The sequence below is a fragment of the Lethenteron reissneri genome, chromosome 4, assembly GCF_015708825.2.
Source record: "Lethenteron reissneri isolate LAM-NWPU_2019-01 chromosome 4, ASM1570882v1, whole genome shotgun sequence".
NCBI lineage: Eukaryota > Metazoa > Chordata > Hyperoartia > Petromyzontiformes > Petromyzontidae > Lethenteron > Lethenteron reissneri.
This window is the reverse complement of record NC_083782.1, coordinates 8,719,534-8,743,011: the sequence shown is the minus strand read 5'-3', so window position 1 is coordinate 8,743,011 and position 23,478 is coordinate 8,719,534. Positions and strand designations below refer to the sequence as shown.

Genomic DNA, 23,478 nt, shown 5'->3' with positions numbered 1-23,478 from the left:
TGCGGCCGGGTACGGGTAAGGAATCAAAACCCGTTTGCGACCTCTGCTGGCTACGCACGGCTGCCGTGGAAGTCACTCGCAAGCCCCCTTCGTGAGCCAGGGGGCCGCGCCAAGGCGCAGAGCAACAACAACCACAACAACAAACTCACGAGCCCCTCCCCAGCAGTGGAGGCAAGACAATTAGTGTAATGTGCTGCTGCTCCTGCTGCTGCTGCTGAGCGGTTGCAGAATGCCGGCGAAAGCGCTTTTCTCTCCGGGATCCGATCGCCCTCTGTGCGGATTAACTCGGGTGAGTGACCCCCCCCCTGCCCTGCGGCGCCTCCTCCTCCAACTCATCCTCCAACTCATCCTCCTCCTCCAACTCATCCTCCTCCTCCAAATCATCCACCTCCTCCAACTCATCCTCCAACTCATCCTCCAACTCATCCTTCAACTCATCCTCCCCCTCCTCCTCCAACTCATCGTCCACCTCCAACTCATCCTCCTCCTCCAAATCACCCACCTCCTCCAACTCATCCTCCAACTCATCCTCCAACTCATCCTTCAACTCATCCTCCCCCTCCTCCTCCAACTCATCGTCCACCTCCAACTCATCCTCCTCCTCCAAATCATCCACCTCCTCCAACTCATCCTCCAACTCATCCTCCAACTCATCCTTCAACTCATCCTCCCCCTCCTCCTCCAACTCATCGTCCACCTCTAACTCATCCTCCTCCAAATCATCCACCTCCTCCAACTCATCCTCCTCTTTCTCCCGTTCCTCCTCCCACTCATCCTCCTCCTCCTCCAACTCATCCTCCTCCTCCAAATCATCCTCCTCCCACTCATCCTCCTCCAACTCATCCTCATCCTCCAACTCATCCTCCTCCCGCTCTTCCTCCTCCTCCAACTCATCCTCCTCCTGCTCCCGTTGTCCGCGGCTCTCCATCTCCCACAGAGCGACTGCAGCAGCAGCAGCGCTCGCCAGGAGGGAGCGGTCTCGCGCGCGATGCTGCGTCGAGTCGCGGAATCAACTCGACACGCGATCGATCGATCAATCGATCGATGCATCGAACCGGCGCCTAAAGAATCGACGCCGACCGTGAGGACGCGGCGTGGGAACACCTCGGGTCGAGGCCAGGGGTCTGCAACCTGCGGCTCTTTAACGACTTGCTGCTTCGTGACGTGATTCACATCGCTTTGAAATACAACGAATTATACACACAACGCCAAACAGACAGACCGAGAAATACAATACAAAACAGACAGAACTAAGATGACAGGTAACGCCAACCAGACCGACAATATCCGCCTCCTCGTGCATAATCGTTTGCGGTTATCGAAACGTCGCTGGGAGTGAGGATTTAATCACAGGAGCCGCGGTGGGTTCGTAGCGCGACAAACATGCGGACTTCAATTCTCACCTGCCACGGCCGACATCAATCAGTTGCAAGGTGTTATTTGTACTCAGTAAAACATTTATTTCTGGCAAAAAGCCTCGGGGGGGGTGTGGGGGGTGTTGGAGAATCTCGTTTGCGAGGGTGCTCGGTGTCTCTACGCAGAACCGGCCCTAGACCTTTGGGGGCCCTAAGCAAAATTTGGTTGGAGGCCCCTTTGATGTATGATTTTTTTCACCCACTAGCCAGCAGTGACTCTAGGGGGCTCTCTGCTGGCCACGGGGCCCTTTGCAATTGCAAGGGTCGCTTAGGGGCTGGGCGGCTCTGTCTCTACGCCCTCCGTCTCCAGCGTGGTGCAGTCCGGTCAAAAACGAGCACGATGACCGACACGACGTGGGGTGCGGAGGGTGGAGGGGACCTTCATCCAGCAGCGGATTATTTTGACGGCAGGTCGGGCCAGCCGCAGGCGCTTGGGAAAATTCGACACACAAGCGGAAGCTGGGGGGGGGGGGGGGGGGGGTCAACAGCTTGGCGCTTCGTCCATCAAGGGTGGAGACTTTCGAGTGCAGTGCCATTGTGAGATGAGACCCGCGCCCGCCGCACGAATGTGGAATTTCCACCGCCGTCGTGGGGGGGAGGAGCTGGAAATAGGCGAGGTCGCCTGTTTGAAGGGAAGTCCACGTTCACGATCGATTCTTCGCAATGACGGCGGTGAAGAGGTTTTAGTGGGTGGATGGGTTTGGAGACTGGGGTTGAACGTGTGCCCTGAAGGCATGGGCAGAGGAGAAATTGCGCTTTCAACGGCAACATTCGGTCTTAAACGAGGCCACGACCGATTTAATTACCGTGATCTCATGACCAGCTTATGATTGTCCGAGCTACGTGGGAAGGCGGAGGAATCGGCAAGTGTTTAGAGAATCAACACCAGCGCCATCACCCATCCTCAACAGCCAACAACCACCACACCACCAACCATGGAGCAGCATCGTTGACCCATACCTAAGAGGGGTCCTGGTCTTAAGCACTTGGCAGTTCACCAAAATTGGTTGAAGTTCGACTGGGCTGGCGAGGCACTTAAATGTCGAATGCGATCCAGAGTTTGCTTGTGATCAGTGCCGGATAATCCTCCTAGCAAAAGTAGCTACTTACGCTACATGTGTAGTAGCGACATATGTAGTAGCTGCATGTGTAGTAGTAGCCGCATGTGTAGTAGTAGCTGCATGTGTAGTAGTAGCTGCATATGTAGTAGCTGCATGTGTAGTAGCTACATATATAGTAGCTGCATGTGGAGTAGCTGCATGTGTAGTAGCTACATATATAGTAGCTGCATGTGGAGTAGCTGCATGTGTAGTAGTAGCTGCATGTGTAGTAGTAGCTGCATGTGTAGTAGCTACATATATAGTAGCTGCATGTGGAGTAGCTGCATGTGTAGTAGCTACATATATAGTAGCTGCATGTGTAGTAGTAGCTGCATATGTAGTAGCTGCATGTATAGTAGCTACATATACAGTAGCTGCATGTGGAGTAGCTGCATGTGTAGTAGCTACATATATAGTAGCTGCATGTGGAGTAGCTGCATGTGTAGTAGTAGCTGCATGTGTAGTAGTAGCTGCATATGTAGTAGCTGCATGTGTAGTAGCTACATATATAGTAGCTGCATGTGTAGTAGTAGCCGCATGTGTAGTAGCTACTACATATGTAGTAGCTACATAATGTAGTAGCTACGGGCCCCGCACTTCCAAGGGCCCCGCGCTAAATGCTTTCAAGCTGTCAATTGCGGTTCAGTGATTCTGCACTTGCTCTATTACTATAGTACTATACTGCCTTCGACTTTTATGAACGACTGGGTGTTTACGGTTAGCGATTTGTCGTATTGTGGTTGTATAGAAAATGAAAAAATACAATTAACGGTACTTTACTATGCAAGTGGAAAAAAATTCGTGTTTTAATATTAGTTTTTTATTTATTTAGGCCCCCTTTAATAAGATGTGCTACAGGCCCCGCACTAGCTTAATCCGGCACTGCTTGCGATGAACCAATGCTTCCGAAATGCCACTCCGAGAAGGCCGCGCGGGTGATGGGATGTGCAAAGTGTCGCGTGGAGACGCAAATGCGCCAGGGCCACGCAACTGCCCGTGCATCGACACCACATTACAACTCGCATTCAAGCGATTCAACAAGAGATGGACGCGCGCGGAGTCGTTGGGTGGCTTTTGTATAAAATGTTTATTGTATAAAAGTCAGTAAAGTGCTCGTAAACAACACAAACGGCGGATTGGCGCGGCTGTCAGTCACGGCGAAGCGGAGCCCCGCAGAGCCGCCGCCGCCACCACCACAACAACCTCTGTAAACACCACCCCGCGACGCGTCTGCGTGTTGAATGCTCTGCCTCGCTTATCGTGCTTCATACTCCACCCACATCGCGCTCGCTCGCTCTCTCTCGCCCCACGTCCTTCGAACTGTGTCGTTGGAGCGAAGACGGGGGAGGGAGGGGGGGGATAATTAAACGTGAATTTGACCAAATTTTTTTTTATTTCCCGAGAAAGCCGAGCGGGGGGGGGGGGGGTCCGGCACCCAAATAAACTCTCCCCTCCAAAAAACAAAGCAGGGAGGGTCGAGGCGACGGATGCAGGCCCCGCACGACGCTCACCAACAACATCACGAGAGAGACCAAACTTGGGAACGGTGAAGGGGCCCGGTTGTTCGGGGTGGAACACCCTGGGTCAATGAGGGGGGGGGGGGGGGGGAGCACTAACCCTAGCCACACTGGCTAACCAGACCCTACATCTACCCCCCCCCCCCAGACTCTAACCAAATTAACTACCATTGCCACTCGCTACCCCTTACACTAACTATGCTAGCCACTGAAACTACAACCCTATACTCTACTCTTAAACAAAACTAGCCAACCCAGACCCCGATAGCCCTACCCCTAATACCAACCACACGAGCCAACTAATCGGAGCCTAAAACTACGAGCCATGAGCCGAAAGGACCCCAACCCTACCCCTGAACCACACCGCTAGTCAACCAGAACCCCGACCCACAAGCCCTACCCACAGACCTCTAGCTCACCCCAACCGGACTCCACCCCCGCCCGTCCCAATTTCCCACGTTCTCTCTGCGTTTCACTCTCGGATGCTCAAATGCGTTTTTTTTTACCTCCCTCACTTTTTTTTGTTGGGGGTGAGGAGAGGGGGGCAAAATTTTTTTTATCATTTGTAAGAAAACCAAAAAAAAGTTCATTCAAAACCCGCCGGGCAAAAACGTCACAGCCATCGTACGGCACCACGAAGAGCCCGTGACGACGACGACGACTTCGGCTTGCATTAGTTTCACACCCCGCGCCTGGCCTGGCCCTGGCCTGGCCGCGCGGGGCACGGAAAGCGCGTGCGAGGGCCGCACTCGGGCAGAGGCCTCGGACGCCACCCTCCCCCTTCTCTCCCTCAAACAACTTGGGAAGTAGTTGGGGCTTTGCTACCCCCCCACGCCCCCCCACCCAGCTATCAGTTCGACTTCTCTTGCACCTCGCTCGACACTGGTTTCTGTACGGCGTCTTGACAAGATGGGGGGGGGGGGCGACTTGCATGTAGACGCCATGCAAAAAAATCCACGCTGTGTTGTACAAGTCGGCACCCCCACCACTTTAGCTTCTTTAGGTTGGCACCACTGCCGGCATCATCGCGCAAGACACCCGCCCCCCCTCTCCACTCCCATTTCGGGGGGGGTCGGGGGGGAGTCTCCAAGGCAGCAGAGGAACCCTCGCCCTGCATCACAACGGCTCCACAGAAGTTGATGTCAAAGAGCTAGTTTCGAAGTCGCTTAAATTGCCTCTCGCACACGGGAGTGTCTGTCGCATGCCAAATCAACGGTTACTCCTCAAGCGCTGCAATCTTCGCGAGGATTAAAAATTGGCAACGCAAATTAAGCAATGGGAATTCTGCTCAAATCATTCGTCATCAGGCAGACGCTTTCAAACTCTACACGCTTGAGAACCCAGTTTAAATCGCAGCAGCGGTGGTGGTAGCCACGCGAGGTTGAACGCGTGCCGATTCACCAGGGTAGCGGAGCTTGCAAGCACCACGCAGGCTTAAGCGCTGAAAGCGGCTTGGGAGGATGCGCATAGCGCTTCTTAAAATGCGCGTGCGCGCACGCATCGATGGCTCCCGATGTTTGTCAAAAGCCAAAGTGATCTCCCTGCTCAACTTGAGCATTGAAGGCCGGGTGCTTCTCTCGTCACAGCTCTGAGCCAGGAGTGGAAATTCCACGTTCCTATGGCAAGGGCACCCACCAGTGATCTTCCCCACACAATGGCGTTGGGCCGAGTCAATCTCCCCAGGCAGGATGTGAACTCGCAGCGAGCTTCCTCGAGAGCGCGCCGCTCGCTCTGCCGCCCGAGCTTCCACCTGGCCGCATGTCCACGCCCGAGTGTGGGTCCGGGTTCTGTGCAGCGATGAGACTCTGTTACCGTGGAACCGACCACAGCAGCATTCCAAACAGTTCTGAACTATCGTCACGTACACACGCGCACGCTGTAGTCTATTTAGTCTTATCGACTCTTGGGGCAAGTGATGTTAGCGAGTACCTACTAAGGCCGGCAACGTCACTTGACAGGGGTGGCCAGAACCACTTCTGGCCACCTTTGTATTCCCAGTGCTAATGTTCACACACCACAACACATACTTAAGGCTGCGCTGAACTAGGGCAGGGTACGCACTGGTTTCACTGCCGATGTGCGTGGCCAGGAATCGAACCCAGGTTTACCGCGCCATAGCTCAGCGTGAGCAGCGTTGCCTCATCACTGCCCACACACATTCACAAACACACACACACACATTCACAAACACACACACACACATTCACAAACACACGGGCGAGCCGGGTAGAGACTGGCTCACCAGAATCATCATCCCCGCCAAGTCTCAGTGTCTCGACATCACGAGGCCACCCGCTGCCGAGACAGCCACAGAACCAGCCCGAGGCCCGCGGCAACACAAATCACCAAGCTCGCCGGCAAAGCAATCGTCCAGCCAAGTCACACCAGCCACGTCAATGGCAGCACAGCTTTACGTGTTGGCAGGAAGCGATACAAATTGTCCGCGTCATTTCGTAGAGACCCCTTTTGTCTGGGAAAGCCTCGCCACCGAACTCGCTTTCCGGAGGGCCTTGCCTCGCGACGCGCGGCCGATTACTTTTCAAACGAGCGTTGCGCGCACGTGGGATTTAAACCGCAGGTAACCCAACTTGCACACCTGCAGGACAGCGTGCAAAAAAACGTCCGCAGACCGAACGGCCAATTGCTGCGAAGGCGGCGGCGGCACAGCAAGCGGGTTTGCTGAACCGCCGTCAATTTTTTTTTTTGGCCACCTCGGAAGCCCGGTGGGGCCGGCGTAGTCGCCGCACGCGACAATCTCCGTGGCGGCCGCGACCGAGACGCGGCTTGCTCTCGGGAGAGCCCGCGACGGCGCCAATCGGCCCTCGGCGCCATCGCCGCGAGCCGAGGGGGGGGGGGGCACCACCGCGCCCGGTGCCCCCCCCCCTCTCTGCTCGCGGCGAGGGCACCGCGCGTCCCGCACGCGCCATTGCATAGGAATGTCACCGCCCGGAGCGCGAGCCAGAACAACGGGGATGAGCGAGCGTCCTCCGGCCCAGCCCACGCGCCGCCAGCGAAGCGCGATAACGACGACGACGACAATAATAATGCCACCACTCTCCTCTGCTCTCGGTGCTCACGGTTTACGTTGCGCGTCTCTGCGCGCGAGCAAAAATCTAACTTTAGAACATCCGGAGAGAGCTCGTAAAATAAAATATCGAAAATTATAACACTTAAATTTATAGCCATACTTTGTTTGGACTGATATATATGTAAAAAAAAACACAAATTATGAAAATAATAATAATGGTTTTGACAACAAAAACGAACCCAGCGTCGTGGTACTGGGGGGGAGGAGGACTCACAAGGGGCCACGGGGGCGAGGGCGATCACACCGCGGCCAAGAAAACACCACCACAAATGGTCAACAGCTGGCTTTGTATTAACGGCGGAGCGAGCACCTCTACGCTGTTGACCACAGCGCGGCACTGGAGCCAGGCCTCCGAGGCCCCAGGGGGAAAAACACAAACGGTGAGCAGCTCAAAACCTCGGCCGGCTCCGTCATCGTTAGCTTACCCCAAATATAATTTTATATAATTAGCACGCAACCTCTCTTTCATCTGTACAAACTCTAAACGCCTCTGCCATGTTTTTCTCAAATCAAGACAAAGTTTCCGCTTGACAATAACGAGCGACTATTTTCCACACAGAGCCGCCTCGCCGCACCTACCATCTGTCAGTTTGCCCCCAGTGGCATCTTGGCACAATTTTATTTTTTCCTTACGAGGTCCCTAGGCCCGGAACTTGAAAGCCAAGCTCCCTAACGCCGCCACGTCCGGTGGCCTCGCTCTGCATTAAACGAGAATCACCGCTGGCACTGGGTTGGGAGGCTCTGACCCGAGCCATCTCCCTCTCCTCCGCCAGAGCGCTGCCTTCACGATGGTGGGGAGGGTAGGAGGGGGGGCGGTGGTATTAAAGCTCTGAGCGCAGCGCCGGATAACGAGACGACGAAACTCCGGGGGAGGTGGAAACTTCCATGTGCAGACCCCAATCAAACAAAAGGCACAAACCCAAAGAAGTGCTAGACCAGGGGGGGTGTCAGTGCCACAATAAATTCATTAATTCAAAACGCAAACTGCGGGAGTGGAAGGTTGGGGGGGGGGGGGGGGGGGGGGGGCTAGGAATTGACGGCCACGATGCCGTGCCGGGCCAGACCCGGGAGGAGAAGCCGCCGTGCTAAGAGGCTACCCCGACCAGACCGAGCGCCGCATCGTGCCGCAGCGGAGGGCCGCCGCGTTGCTGCTGCTCCTGCTCCTGCTGCTGCTGCTGCTGCTCGCCCCGCATGGACGCCCGGCGCTTGGCCAGCCGCGACTTGGACGGGGGGGAGAGGCTGAAGGGGCAGAACGGCCGCGTGGCCGGCGGCCGTGATAACGGGGGCCGGGATCTGGGGCTGCCGGGGAAACAGGCGCCCACCACCCCGCCCCACCCGTCGTCCTCCTCCTCCTCATCTTCCTCCTCCTCCTCGCCGCCGCGCTGGTCCAGCCGCCGGGTCACGGCGACGGCGTCGGCGGTGAACCGAGTGAGGTCCTTGGCGCTGGCGTTCCTGCGCGTGGGGGGGGAACGAAAGGCGGGCCCGTGAGAATGTTTTATTTAATAAAACGGCGATGGATTTTGGTTACTAAATAAAATTAAACGAACGGCACGAGCGTTGCCACTCGAGCACTACAATGGGGTGCCTGGTTGTCGTGCAGACCGGCGCCCGTCACAGCAATGTAGAATTTCTGGCGCTGGCTTGTTTATTATGGTGCCGTGGGTTCTCACCTGAGTAGAAGCTGCGGGGTGGACAGCGTCTGGCGAGGGGCGTCCTGCAGGAGACAAAGACAAACATCCCCACTTCAGCACAAACTCCTCCACGGGGGCACGCACACAGTACACACACACACACACGGCACACAGTACACACACACACACACGGCACACAGCCACACCACGCACGTACACGGTATGCACACACAGCACATGGCACATTAGCCATTTAGCGGTTTTTCTTTTTAACTCAGTTTGCCAAGGACTGGCCCAGAACGTCGAGCAGTCAACAACAAACAGCACCATCAAAGTTGCAATGGTAATAATTAAACCACTTTATCTGGACAGTTTAGCAAGGCTATTGTAAGAGACTGGTTAAAAAGACTACGTGAGGGTATTCCCAAGGGACAGCGAAGCGAGGGAAAGCAGCCGAATGGGAAGTGTTGCGACCTACAGTGTTGGTGGCTGAACAGTGTGGACGAGACAAAACGGTCAGTATCTTGTCGACCAAGTCCACAAATGGTGGCCGAGAAATAAACGAGAAGTTCACTGGAAGGTGTCAATCCGCTGCTGGATGAGGGCTGCCCCCCATGCCTGCGCGTGTGTGCGTGCGAGCCATCGTGCGCCGCTCACCCCAGCCACCCACGGGTGCCGCAGCACCTGCGCGGCGCTGAGCCGGGCCTTGGCGTCGGGCAGCAGCAGGTGGGAGATGAGGTGCTTGGCGGCAGCCGAGACGTTCTTCCAGTCCTTCTCTGGGAAGCAGTAGTGCCCGGCCTGGATGCGCTCAAACAGCATCGTCTGCGCGCACACGCACACCAGACACGCAATGCTGTGGGCAGGGCCGCTTGCGATTCCAGGACGCGCGCACACACACTGCACCTGATACAAGTGTAAAGCAGTTAAGGGGGTTGATGATCCAGCACTCGGATTAATTCCACTCATCAGCGGTCAACCACCTCCGTTCCCGTCTGTCGCTGCTATCATGGTTACCGTTCCCCACGAACTTCACCCGTTGATTCCTCCACCCATGTTGAAGACTCAGGTCTACCAGACACCGTCCCCGTTTCATTTAACCTGCACTGCAGGTTAACAACACTACCCCTCGCTCACCCACCACACTGCAGGCGAGAACACTTTCCGCTTCCTCCTTTCGCTCTCGAATTCCATCCCATCGTCTGTTTTCACAAGCCATCGCAATAACCTTGCCCCGGTCACAAGAAGCGTGCGAATCGCTAACCATTACCATCTCCACCCACCCGTACACACACGCACGCGCAGGCCCGTACCTGGCAGGCGTGGCACGCCTCGCCGTGCTCCCAGCCGCAATCGCTGCCGCAATTCCCGACGAAGGGCGGCGAGCCGCTGAGCATGATGTAGAGGATGACCCCGAGGCTCCACAGGTCGCAGCGCTTGTCGTAGATGGAGGCTTCCTCGCTGAACGCCTCCACCACCTCGGGGGCCATGAATTCTGCAGAGCCACACTGCGGGACCCAACGGCACATCGTCGCCGTGGTTACTCATCGGCCCACCGGGATTCTCTCCCCACATCGCCGGCATTTACGGATGGTCGTCGGTAACATTTCGGCCGGCGACAAACAACCACGGACGCACCACCGCAGACACACGGGCTGTTACACCACCACCACGCAAATCCCACCACAAGCAGCAAGCACAACAGATCAGAATCAGAAAGGGGTTTTATTCGCCATGAAAGTTCGCGCAGACAAGGAATTTACTTTGGCCGGAAGGTGCATACATTCAACATAGAGGAATCTTAAATCTTAAATAAGTATAACCCGTAAAAACAAAGTTTTTCACTCTAAATCCTTTATATGCGTGGCGGCTAGAGTCCTCTCGTCCTCTGGCTTGAGATGGCTGCCACCTATGGGTCAGATGATTGTCTGCAGTATTAAACAATTGGTAATTAAATATTTAATTTGTTTTCCCTAAACAGTGTAAAATTTTGGAATTTTTTCACGAACATTAATTGTCTCGCACAACGAGTCTGTGTGCAAAATGTCAGCTCGATTGGATCACGGGAAGTGGGTTAAAAAACGACCGAAAGGTTTGCACGGTCCTAAGCAAGCAAGCAAGCGAACTTAATATAAAGGATTTAATAAGTGATTCCTCTCGAACCCCCAGCCCAGGCAGCATTCCCACGGTGCGCGCGCGTGGGTTAGCGCTGCGAGCTGCGAGCCGGCCGCTAGGCGGCGTGGGGGGCCCATCTTTGCCGTGTGGCCGGCTGGTGCCCGCGCGTCACCGCACCGACCGGCGCGTGGGGAGGAAACGGAGCCAGCCGCCGCAGTCGGCTTCCAAGCAGCGCGACAACGGCCCGGAGCTCAACGCTTTTAAGAAGCGGTTGCTCAACTCGTGCACAGCAGCCACACTCATCCCGCTTTAAAAATCTCCGTGGGGAAGGCGTCGAGCCTGCAGATTGGGCCCCTGTGCAAGCTCAAACAATTCGAGCTCCTGCTCGCGGCGCTCGTTAGCGACGATGCCGTCGTGGCGAGTTTAGTTTTTACATCTTCACGAAAAGAGTTTGCGAGCGCTCGTCGATTGGGACAGGCCTTGGGGCAGGATACGTCGCCACGGGGATCAAGCCCAACGGAAGAGTGGCCACGCGCGGACGAGTTCGAGAGGACATCCACCGTTGAGATGGAGTGATTAAAATCGACTAATGTGCAAGTTCTAGTGAGCATTGAGTCTCAAATAAATTTACTCTGTGCGTGCCAACCTCGTGTCCTTTCTAGAAAAGGCGTAAAATAAAAAACCCGGCACTTCCTTCCAACGGTGCCCACTTCCCCCCAAGCATGCATACACACAAAAGACAAAGACCCCACCCCGTATAGTCTTAACAGCCTCTTGGGGCAAGTGCTGTTAGTGAGCACCTATGAAGGGCAGCACGGTACACGAGGGTTGTGGGTGGCAAGCACCCTGCCCGACCGCCTTTGTCTCCGGAGTGGCAATGTTTACAGCAGACCAGGTACTCGGAGGCTCAATCAACCAAAGGGAGGCCCAGGACCGGTTAATATAATCGTCACTGGTTTTGGCCGCGAGTGGGAGTCGAACTCGGATGGCCGGGTTCTTAGTGCAGTACGCTAACCACTGCGCCACCGCTCCCCACACAGACACACGAGCATGAATGCAGCGGTGTTTGCGAGGCTTCCCTGTGGAATGGGGAACTCTCGCTGTGGTTTGTGTTTGCGGCTCCGAGCGGACGCTGATCAGTGTTCATCTCGTTTATAGATTCCGGTACGAGCCAGAGAACTCGCACACGCACCCATCCTCACCACACTCACACCAATCCCTCCTTCCCTCCCCACCACACTCACGCTAAACAACCATCCCTCCTCACAACATATCCTCACACCCATCCCTTCCCACCACACTCACATAAACCGCGACAAGTGCGGTGAGCAGGCCCCTATTAAGGCCAACAGCACGTGGGGATTGCGATGCTAGCACAATGCCTGGTCACCTTTGTATCCCCACCCCCACCCCCCGCGCTGACGTTCACACTTCGCAGCAGTGGATACTTTTCAAGCTGATTAAACTTGGCAAAAGGGCCCGGATAAAACGTGTGACCAATGCGAGCCTTAGCCATTCGCGTACTGGAAATAAACCTACCAGGAGGCAAAAAGAAACGCACACAGCCACACACAGGCATGCTAAACACAGAGTGCACATAACGGCCATGTAACAGGCCGAAGTGTTGTTTACTTATCTTCGTTGTTTAGTTTTTTGGCCGCAAAACTTTTTTTACACAAACTTCCATCACTGGCTCCACACAGACTCGCCCAAGCCCTTTATCCCCCTACCCTGCCCTCACCCCAGTCCCTGTTCCACCCACCCACCCCGCTCAGCCATCTGTGCCCAGAGCAGAATCCCCTCCCACTCCTCCCCCCACCAGCAGCAGCAGCAGCAAACACAGGCCACTTGCCCGCCCTCCTGCTTCGACCATCCAATCAGACGCGCTCGCTGCGAGACACAACAGCGCAGCTGCCAGGACGCACGTACTACACAAGAGCACACACACACATAGCTCTGGTTCAATCCGGCTGAGATCCAGTCACATCCCAAAGTTTCTCTCCCTCCCCCGTCAGCCCTCACCCCCCTCTCCTCAAGCTGCACGACCAACAATTCAACTCCCGGCCTCCACACAATGCCTGCGGCGTGCGCACTTGCTGGCACAAGTGCCGTGTTGGCGAGCGCCTACCAAAAAAGGCAATTGTGGCGTACGCGATGACAGCGGTGTGGCCAACATCACGCCCGGCCGCATTTGTCTCCCCACCGTTCACGTTTACCCACTCGTTTTAATGCCCGAGTTGACCCAGGAAAAGTTAAATTACATGCCGCCGATGTAGCCGTGGCCCGGACTGGAACTCAGGCCTGCAGGTACATTGTGCAGTAATTAACTATTACACGACTTACCCTCCCCCCCCCCACCTCCCTGCACAACTTAATGCCAACGCAGCAATTGACCGACTCCCATTAAATCCTTCCACAGCCACCCCCACGCATCTCCCCCACCCCTCCTCCCTCTCTCCCGCTCTCCCCTGCCTCACCCTCCCCATGGCCCTAGCAGCAGATGTTGCGTATTAACGCGACGGGGAAACAAAGAGAGGGGCGCCTGCACAGCTTGCGCATGAGCCGAGGGCTCGTGCGTCACGAGCCCCCTGTGAACGCCTCCCTGTGCTATGCAACATTCCTACAGAAACAAAATATGTTTTTCTCCAGCCAAAGCTATCGGCCATTGGGCGGCTCACAGGGTGCGAGGGAAAAGTGTCGAGTTGCGTGTAACCGCGGCCTTGACTGAGACAACGCAAATCCCAGAGAATGTTGCGCGACAGCCTCCCATGATGCACTGCTGCCGATTCACAAAGCTGCGCATTTCTAATTTAAATCTGTCAGTTTGACCGTTTTTCAAGGATTTGATTGACAAAAAAAACGCCCAAATAAACCACACGCAGCGGCACAACCCAGTGTCACAGAGCCACACAAACCACGAAGTTCTCCCTGTTGCCAACACGGGTTGCTGAGCAAGTGCGAGCACTTGCCAGCACGGTATGAATGTTGAACGTCTTTCACACCGCACGTAGTCAACCGTGCTAAATCGGGCAGTACACGAGGTGGACAGACACCACGACGACCAGGCCACCTTTGTTTCACCAGTGGTGCTGTTACACACAACAGTACACTCATTTATGACCGAGCCGACCTAATGCGGGTGCAGGAACAGTTGAAATATTCCTCAATGATATTGGGCAAGAGTGGGAATTGAACGTGCCTTGTCAGGCGAGTAGCAGTGCACTGCTAACCACTGCACTACCACTGCTAAACCACTAAATACACACACCCACAACCAAGCGACACACACGCACACAAAGACGCAGAAGTGTGATGGTTGGATGGAAGGGATGGTGGCGAGGGTGGCGCGGGTGGGAGGGGTGCGTGTGCTCACCGGGGTGAGCAGCTCGGGGGTTGTGACGGGCGAACAGGCACTGCTCAGCTTCATGCTGCTCCCCAGGTCAAAGTCACAAATCTTGACGGGCGAAACCTGCGCCCAGGAAACGTGACAACGACAACGCGCAGGAGGTGAACAACCGGCAAGAGCAAATCGACAAGACCGGGGCGCGCACAGATGAACCACCTGCGTGCCCCATCTCCCAGGAGAGGTCAAATTTGGCATCGGCAAGTGGAGCAGCCGGTGATCGCTGCGATTGACGGTGGCGCCCAAACGAGCCGCTCTGCTACAGACAGCAGCCACGCCAACGAGCCGAGGCCGCGCCTTCCTCGCGGGTCACGCACTGCGGCCGCGTGGTCCAGGCTGTCACGAGTATAATTATTATTATTATTATAATAAAACATCAAGTCATGGCTTCGCGAGAGACTTGGCACCCTGGTGACACCACATTGGTGCGATGTTTGCAAGGCGTTAAATTTGCGAACAAGAGACCGCTTGCTGCTGCTGTGGTTTTGGTCAGGTTAGAACCATCCCACCAAACAGCAATCTGGCAAAGGCAACCGCGGCGCTAGTGGGCAGACGACCGAGATGAAGTTGGTGGTGGTGGCACGTGCATGGAGATTAATTATGATTATGCTGAACGACCAAAGAAAGGCGCGCAGCTTTAAGGCCAAGATTTTTCCAGTCGGAGGCGATGTTGCTATGTGCAATCCCAGAGGAAGCCAATGCAGAACAAGGGGGAGAACGTACAAACACAAAGGCACCCGAGTTGGGAACTGAACTCACGCGTGTTACCACTGTGACCCTCTGCCCTCGGAAATACAGAACCATGGGCCAAAAGACGATTTGTGATGACGATTGCAAAGTGAAGTTTGTGCCCGACAGTCGATTTAAAAGTTTTAAAGGGATCTTGAACCAAGGACACAGGCTGGGTGTGTGCGGCTACGAGCAGGACGATGGCCGGTTGTGTTTGTACGCGATAGCCGAGCGCGTACCTGGTGGGGATTTTCGCACAGAATGTTCTCCGGTTTGAGGTCACGGTGCGCAATTCCTGGAAACAAGAGCGACGGGGAACGGAACATTAAAATAACATTTTTGTTGCAGGGTCAGCATGGTCAACAAACAGGTGAGAGGTCGACAACGTCGGGCGAATGAGGTTTTGAAAAAGCGACAGCCTTGTGTATCTCCCCCCCCCCCCCCCGCCACCCCAGTCCACACTGCTCCAGTTGAATGACTCTTGGAACAACGACAGTACGAGCTTTGCCCTCCACGCTCTTCTCTCACTGCTGTATTATCAAAATCATCGACTCTCCACGCTTTCTCTCTCGCAGACCAATCATGGCAAAATGGCTTCCACGTCACACTGACAGTCGCTCAGCGACTTGCGAGGGCACTTGAATGTCGCCGTCTCTATCCACACTACAATGCCACATCACCTTCGCTCTCTATGGAGTGTCGGTGACATCACCACAGCGCTTGTGCCAGGCTAGATGCACTTTGAGGCCACAATAACTCAAAAATACTCACCCACCCTGCTCACCACACTGCAGGTCTCACACCATTTCTCTTCCTGCTTCTACCCTCACCACTGCTCACTTTGGAATTCCCTCGAATAGTGACTGGGCTGAAACCATCAACTCCCTACACAAAAGAACCAGATTCATTTCTTCATCAACCTCAGAGTGATGGGCTGAAATTGTAATCGTCACCTTGAGTCAACATCTGTTAAAATCGGGTGAAACTCTCAAAACGTCTAAGCTGCGAGGTAGCCAGCAGCTGGCAATGAAGAAAGTTGAGGGTGGCACCCAATCCCACAAGGATCTTAGGAGGCATCCATGCACACTCCAAGGTGATGTTCTTTTTCTTCCTCCAAGTTCTCTCAGCTTTCCTCGTTTAAAAGAAGCAATCGGCTAAACATCGAGGGCAGGACCCTCCTGAAGGACTCGGCGAGACGTACCCTTCTGGTGCAGGAAGTGGAGGGCGGTGGCGATGTCGCGTACCACCTCGCTCGCCTCCTGCTCGCTGAAGTGGCCTCGGCGCTGGATTTGGGCCAAAACCGTTCCTGCAGAGGAGGCCGCACAACCAGGCAACGCATGAACACCACTTGCCACCACGTGTTGGGTTTCCACAGCCAATATTTAGGGCTATTGCGATTCAATGGACTTTTTGGCTGGAATACATGATCTTGCGTCATGTAACGCGCCACCACCAAACAAAGTACATTGTCAGCCCAAAATATTTTTTTTCAACTCAACAGTAAGTTGGGAGCACACTAACAATTGGCACATTAAAACGCTTGCGCATATTTTTATATGTTTGGCTGTCGGGTGATCAAGGGTTACAAGACAAGAATGTGGCCATATAATTAGACGGCCAGAGCCAAAAATAGGATACGAATCATGGTTTAGTTTTCATAAAAACTGCTATTCATGCAAATCGCATCTGAAAAACAGCGTACAGTTTGCAACGTGCGCAGTTCCTACGCGGAGGGGGTGGGGGAAACCAGGCGCACGCTTGGAACTGGTCACATATCGGGGCGAGTAATTTGCCAAGAATTTAGGATCCAATCTTTTTTTACATTTTGCCAACTCCATCAATCATACAGAACCGCTCTCTAGTTTTAACCACGCACAGCCGTCAGTTGATGCATTACGAATGCTCGCTCACCTCCTCTCATCTTTTCGAACACCAGGTAGAAGCGGTCGTCCTCCTCGAAAAACTCAATCAGCTGCAGGATGTTGCTGCCAAGACAACGTTTACAACATTCATATGGCGGTCGTAATCAAACGCAAGCAAACAAGTCGAAGCCATTTTCATGCTCAAATGAGCAGGGGCGGTGTGCTGCTTCTCTCTCACGTTTATAGCCCTGAGCCATTGGAGGATGTTCCACATTCCTATGGCAGGTTGCTAGTCCATCGGTAGAATACCGTTGACTTCCCAGTGTGGTAATAATTTTAATCGAACCCAGAGGAACGATGGGCTGAAATCAACCAAATCAACCCCCAACCAGGGATTTGAACTCACAACCTTCCCATTGAGAGCCACTCTCTACCACCGAGCCATAAACATTTGAATATAGCAATTATTTAAATTGGCACAGGAAAGCCTCATTCGAGTCTTAAGACTCTTTTGGGAGGGTGCTGCTCAAGGGAATTTTGACACCTTTTTTGATCAGGCATTTTAGTTTCAAAATGGGGCAAGCGGCATTTTTAAGTGAACAGCAATCAACACAAATGCAGGAATGTGGCAATTACATCAAGTGTCAGGCGCTGAAAAGCCGAGCTTAAATTTCGATTTGAAGCTTTCGTGACTGCAGGGATTCATCTTCTTGGTTCTTTCGGTAAAGTTACGCATTCCACAAGCAGTGACTAATCCCATATCTGCATTTCCATAAATATGCTAAATTCCTCTGTTGATATGCAAATTCCTTTGTCAAGGTGCTCTTCCTCCCCTAACCCAGCTTAAATATACACTGCCAAGCTTGGTGGTGTTCATTCAGACGCCGTCTTTCCGACAGACCTGTTCTTCACCTGAGGACGGCTGCTTGCGTTGTGGTCGAAACGTCGTGAGACATTCAGACGCTGTCTTTCCGACAGACCTGTTCTTCACCTGAGGACAGCTGCTTGCATTGTGGCCGAAACGTCGTGAGAATTGTATTTTATTATGTTTTATTTTATTTTATTATTTCCCTTCTACGTGACTTTACCGAAAGAACCAAGAAGATGAAGCCGAGCCTACCGCAGGAGAAACTGTGCATATTAACGAGGGGGTGTTAGCGGAAACGGTGACGGAGGATGATGATACGGTCAGTGTAAAGATAAAGATAGCAACAGGTGATGCAAATTCAAGCGAGATTTATAAACCAAGCGTTGACATGGGGATTTTCCGGCAACCACCACCGCCACCAGGTCATCGTTATAAAATCAACCAAGCCAGAGTGATGCAACACTCACTCATTGCCTTGGCACTGGTACAAAATCTCCACTTCCTTAAACACCCTATTTCGGCTGTGCCCTGCTGTCTTCTCAATGACCTGGAAGCACAGGGGAGAAAAACGCAAGCTTCGTCACAGCGACTCGCTCACACCGCGCCTATGTGCCAACCCCCTCCCCAGATGCCCACGCTCCTGCCCACCCGAACCACACAATTATATTCCGACTGGGCTATTATTATCCTGCAGCGATCAAAGACATTTCCATGAGATAAGAAGTTTACATTCGTCGGGGAACGGCTCCCAGTAGAGGGCATGATGGAACTAGTTATGGAGGTAACTTCACAATTGGCCCTTTTACCCACATGCAAGACAAGACCGCTCTAAAGATAACTTTCATCATCACACGCCAATCAATTATAAAACACGAGCTAAACCAGATTTCACTATATTTGCCACAGTAATTCTCATCTGGTGACATAAACAATGATATTTCACTCACAGCCAGATTCCAGTTAAACAACATTGAACGTCATCATTTGTGCAGTTATTGGTGACCTCAATCGTGATGGAGGCACCGTCCCCCCACGCACGCCTTGCATTCGAGGCGTTTGGCCAAAGTGAATGAAACCAAGTTAATGTGTTGATTTGTCGCCATCGGTGACAGAGCCGTGACTCTGAACTTGCTCAACTCAACACCACGGCTTAAAATCACAGACTAAACCAGGATTCGAACTCAGGAACTTAATCCGGAAGGCTAGCTCCGTGTCCGTGACACGGCCGTTATAAACCTGGCCACCCATTCGGTCTTTCTATGGGCGGTTCACCGTTGTTTTTTTTACCGCACATCCAAGCAAACCCCAAACCCTGATAAATGTCACAGGCTCGCTGCGACGTTCGCAGGCGGAACGGCGCCACAACCACTCGGCTCTTCTCTTGGAGGAGCCGCCACACACCTCGGGCTGCATGTACCGGGCTACGGACGTGTTACCCCCCCCCCCCCGCCTCGCACGGGGTGGGTTTTCGTCGTCCCATTAGTGGAGTTGACCACACACATCTCAAATGGGGAATCAAGAGTTGTTTGGGCAATTGTTGGCAGAAGATAAATCGCTGCCTCCCCGCGCGTCTGCGATTTCCCCACGCTTGCGTACGAAAACTATGCACATTACAAATTCTAAAGCGCTTGGGAGGTGTGATTTACAAAAATAAAACATTACGTTTTTATTACATCTGGATTTACCAGCCACTTCCCTTAAATAATGAATGCCAGTGTGCATTCATTATACAAATCCCTTGCGCGTCACTAAACAAGTCTGGTTTCTTGTTAACCAGGAATGCAGCACAGGTTTCAAATTAAACGACATTGCTGCCGCACTAGAGAAACTTAAATAACTTCACCACCACCACCTACAACCGCTGCCCTTCAGCAAAATTCTATATTTGTAACAAACACAAATTTGGGGCAGCAGCACTTCCTGCAATGCAACGCCAACGTAAACGCTGACATTTTTATTTCAAGGACAAACGCCCACTCGGATAAAAACAAGCGCGCACACGTGCACCGATTGAAAAGGTAATTGTGTCCAGGCATTTCCAAAACATCCACGCGATTTCTAAGTCGACTCAACACGCCATGTACAATTTATTTCGCACCGTACGCGGCCATGTATAAAATAAGTACCACTTTGTGAAAAGTCAACGATAATTATTTTTATTCCTCCGAAAAGCCTCAATAACCCAACGATCAGAAGAGGCCTGCTCTGCATTGGAATCTTTGGCTAATTCCATGAACTCGTCTGCCTTCCATAGAAAACTCCACACTGAATACGAGAGATTTCCACTCTGCGTCGCATAGATGGATTTAATCTATTCTTGTAATTGCCGAGACCTGACCACCTCACAGCCCAAGCATACAACACCTGGTATTCCCAAACAACCTCCCATCCAAGTACGAGGCAGCTGTCGAGATCTGATGAGACCTGGCGCATTCAAGGAGATTTCATCGTATGCGTTGTGGTCAGTTATAAAGATCTGTGGGCAAATCGCCCGTAGGAGTTCACTGCACATTTTCATTTTTTTCCACTTTCCTTTGTCTTGTGCCAATATGCTCAAGTAGCGCACAACTTTCTGGCACCAATCTCGTGTCTTCATCAACGCATTCTCTGTTAGGTCTTCCTCTTTCCCGTTCCTTTAATGTTTTCCCGAACACACTTTACATTAATCCTGCCCCCCCCCCACCTCCTCCACTTCACACAAGAGTGCAGAAGTGTGGTCACCATATCTACACCTCTAGGAACTAAACAGATTTCTCCACAAATTTGTCTGTCGCCTGATGAAGCTAGTGGTAATTACTGGCGAAACGTCGTACTCAGATTGTAAATGTTGTGGATTTGCTCTCCAACACACCGGTGTGCTGTACTAGTGACAAATTAGCACGTTCTATTTACGTGACAACCCTTACTCGTTGGCCGTGTCGGGTTTTAACGACACATTTATACATTTACGCGATCCAACCCAAAAACACTCTATTATGGACATTTGACAAATATTCCTGTTGTCCATCCTATACGTGTCCAAATAGGTCTCCGTTTCCTTCTCATCACTGCCTGCATCAGGTCTTCTTCTATGTAGTGGTCACCACTGGCATGGGAATATAAAATTTTCCACCACCACCCTCAAGGTGGGCCCCCATTGTATTTTTTCAGCAGGGAGACCGAATGGACCGTGTGGGAGATGCAGCCTCGCTGTGTGCCGAGTAACAGCCGCCGAAGGGGCCTTAGGTCTGGCACCGATCCCTGATGATCACAGCATATCGGGTCGATGAACCCAGGAGTCGAGCATAACCCAGAACCACCAAGTTTTAGCTGAAGCCCTTCAGCAAAACCTGCCTCTCTGGAACTTAAACCTAATGCATACCTTTGTCAAGCCACTGCTGGTCTCCTCATGCCATCAGTCACAAGTGTTGTTTGACCATACTTCACCATGTTGGTCAGTGTCCGTTTGTGAAGGGGGGCACACCCTTGATTGGGTTAGGCATCACGAGCCACTGTTAAACGTGGCCGGGAACGTAACCCAGGGTCATAACGCTTGCAATAACCAGTGCCACTATTGCAATACTTAAAACTGTTAACCATGCATTTTTCCTTTGCTTCACTTTGTTTTTTTCTGCATTGCGTCATGGTTTGAATGTGCATGCTGCTGCTTCTGACCTCGTATCACACGGAGCCTTAATTTGCTTCGGTGCCCCAGGTCTCCCTTTAGAGACCTTTAATGCGTGCCCACAAATATCTTGCCAGTTCTCAGCGTTGGTTCGAGCCAGCCTGGCTCTGCCGATTATCGACACCAAATGTCAAAACATGGTCCATTTACTTGTACTGAAACAATGCTCATGAAATCATGTACTGTACTTCCAAAAGGCCGTATGGCTGCTGGGTTGTGTATAATAAAACGTATTTTCACGTGGACAGGGATGCTAAAGTGGCGATTTCCCCGCTAGTTTATTGCGACTTCAGAATTGCCCACGATGAAACCGATGGTATTTAGTCTCAAGACGGCTATCGCCGGGCATTAAAAATTATCCAGGTCATCTGTGCAGGGCCACGGCCTAACAAACCTCGCCCGCTCCGTCTCCTCTGCAGCGGAGGAACGCGATGAGCCAGTATCAGTGCGTCTGGCTGTTCTGGCAGCCAACAAACCCAACCATCAAGCGATTTCTCCACCCACCCAAAAGCACACAATTTCACCTTTTTCATCGCAACGCTTCCAGCGAGCAGCACACTCCCCCAAAAACCGTGTTGACATTGCTGCGGGGAAGCGTCTGCCACAAAAATAGAAACCGCGGTCCGCCCTTTGACCCCTCCCACGTCCGCCCCCTTGGGCCGCGTCTCGGCCAATCGGAGGCGGCGGCGAGGTGGGGTGATGAAGGGTGGCAGCAGTTGCGGCTGCCAATAGCAAGGGGACTTTAGCTCTGGTGACGCTGAGAGTTCAACTCGCGACTTGATTCGACCACGTGGTTGTTTTGATTCTAGATTTGAATACTCTTAGCTTTATTTTTTTACCTACGTGACTTTACCGAAAAAAACCTAAGAGGGTGATTGTTTTGACTCGGAAAACTTTCGTGACTGCGGGCATTCATACGAATTATTTATTTCGGGTAAAGTCACGCAGAATTTAAAAACCGCATTAGCACCGCTTGTGTTGCGATCGAAACGTCGTGGGTTATTTTTGTTTTAATGTTCTATCTACGCGACTTTACCGAAAGAACCAAAGAATAACAAGTGGTTGTTGTTGCCGTTCAAGCATGACGACACTCGGAATGTTGCAATGACGCCGCATTAGCAGGCCATTAAAAATATATATATCTTTAAAGCACTCGCAACAACTTGCAAATGTTACGGGCCGGAGTAGCTGAAACTCACTCATCTCCTGTCTTTATTTCTTTAGTATGCGAGTGACTGGCACAGCTACACCGTGGTGCGTGCGTTGTGTGTAGACACTCGGGAGGAGGGGGCCCTTCCTGACTACACGAGATGCGAATCCATCAAGGGATTTTCCAAGCAAAATATTTTTGAAAGTTTACCAAAAAAACCCCGAAGAGCATTCAAAAGGCGGTGGGGGTGCCCTTCCCCATCCTAGCAGTCCGCAAAAGCCAGGTCCTACGACTCAAAGCACTAATCGACAGTGGTTCCTATTTCACTAAAACTCACACCGATGAGAACGCGATGTGCCCCAGTCGATACGCCAAGGAGCCTCACACACACATCGCGCTACGCATTGACGTGAACCCCCTAACCCTGTCGTGTACAAAGACAGAGCACCCTGGGCAAGTGATGTTTGCGAGCACCTATTAAGGCAGGCACGGCACATGAGGGGGGGGTGGGTGGTGAACCACGTAGCCCTGTTGTGTACAAAGACAGAGCCCCCCACCCCCTGGGAAAGACATGTTTGCGAGCACCTATTAAGGCAGGCACAGCACATGAGAGGGGGTGGGTGGTCAGCACCACGCCCGGGCGCCTTTATCTCCCTAAGTGGCGATGTTTACTACACACCACTGCACCAGGTACTCATTTGAGGCCGAGTCGACCTAGGGGGGAGTGCCAAGGACCGGTTCAGGTAATCGTCACCGGTGTTGGCCACGAGCGGGAATCGAACTCTGGTCACCGGGGTTCATAGCGCAGCGCGCTAACCGCTACACCCACCGCTCCCCTTACAAAGACAAAATAACCCTCCCCCTGTATAGCCTTAACAGACTTGTCGGGGCAAGTGCTGTTTTTGCCAGCAGCACACCTATGCAGCCAGGCGCACAAAC

The 23,478-nt window shown here is 52.9% G+C and overlaps 1 protein-coding gene across 2 annotated transcripts in view; it reads right to left on the bottom strand.

Moving 5' to 3' along the window:
- Positions 1-3,583: 3,583 nt before the first annotated feature.
- LOC133350252 (MAP kinase-interacting serine/threonine-protein kinase 1-like) overlaps positions 3,584-23,478 on the bottom strand; it is a 30,755-nt gene continuing 10,860 nt past the window's right edge. The window contains exons 5-13 of one of the 2 annotated variants that reach the window (XM_061564415.1): positions 18,193-18,272; positions 16,907-16,980; positions 16,197-16,301; positions 15,235-15,290; positions 14,237-14,332; positions 10,062-10,256; positions 9,409-9,573; positions 8,791-8,834; positions 3,584-8,572 (exon numbers count right to left, since the gene is read on the bottom strand). In XM_061564415.1, coding sequence (XP_061420399.1) covers positions 8,206-8,572; positions 8,791-8,834; positions 9,409-9,573; positions 10,062-10,256; positions 14,237-14,332; positions 15,235-15,290; positions 16,197-16,301; positions 16,907-16,980; positions 18,193-18,272 — 1,182 coding nt within the window. In that variant the 3' untranslated portion in view covers positions 3,584-8,205. The remainder of the gene's footprint in view (positions 8,573-8,790; positions 8,835-9,408; positions 9,574-10,061; positions 10,257-14,236; positions 14,333-15,234; positions 15,291-16,196; positions 16,302-16,906; positions 16,981-18,192; positions 18,273-23,478) is intronic. The other variant, XM_061564424.1, reaches the window with a different exon arrangement.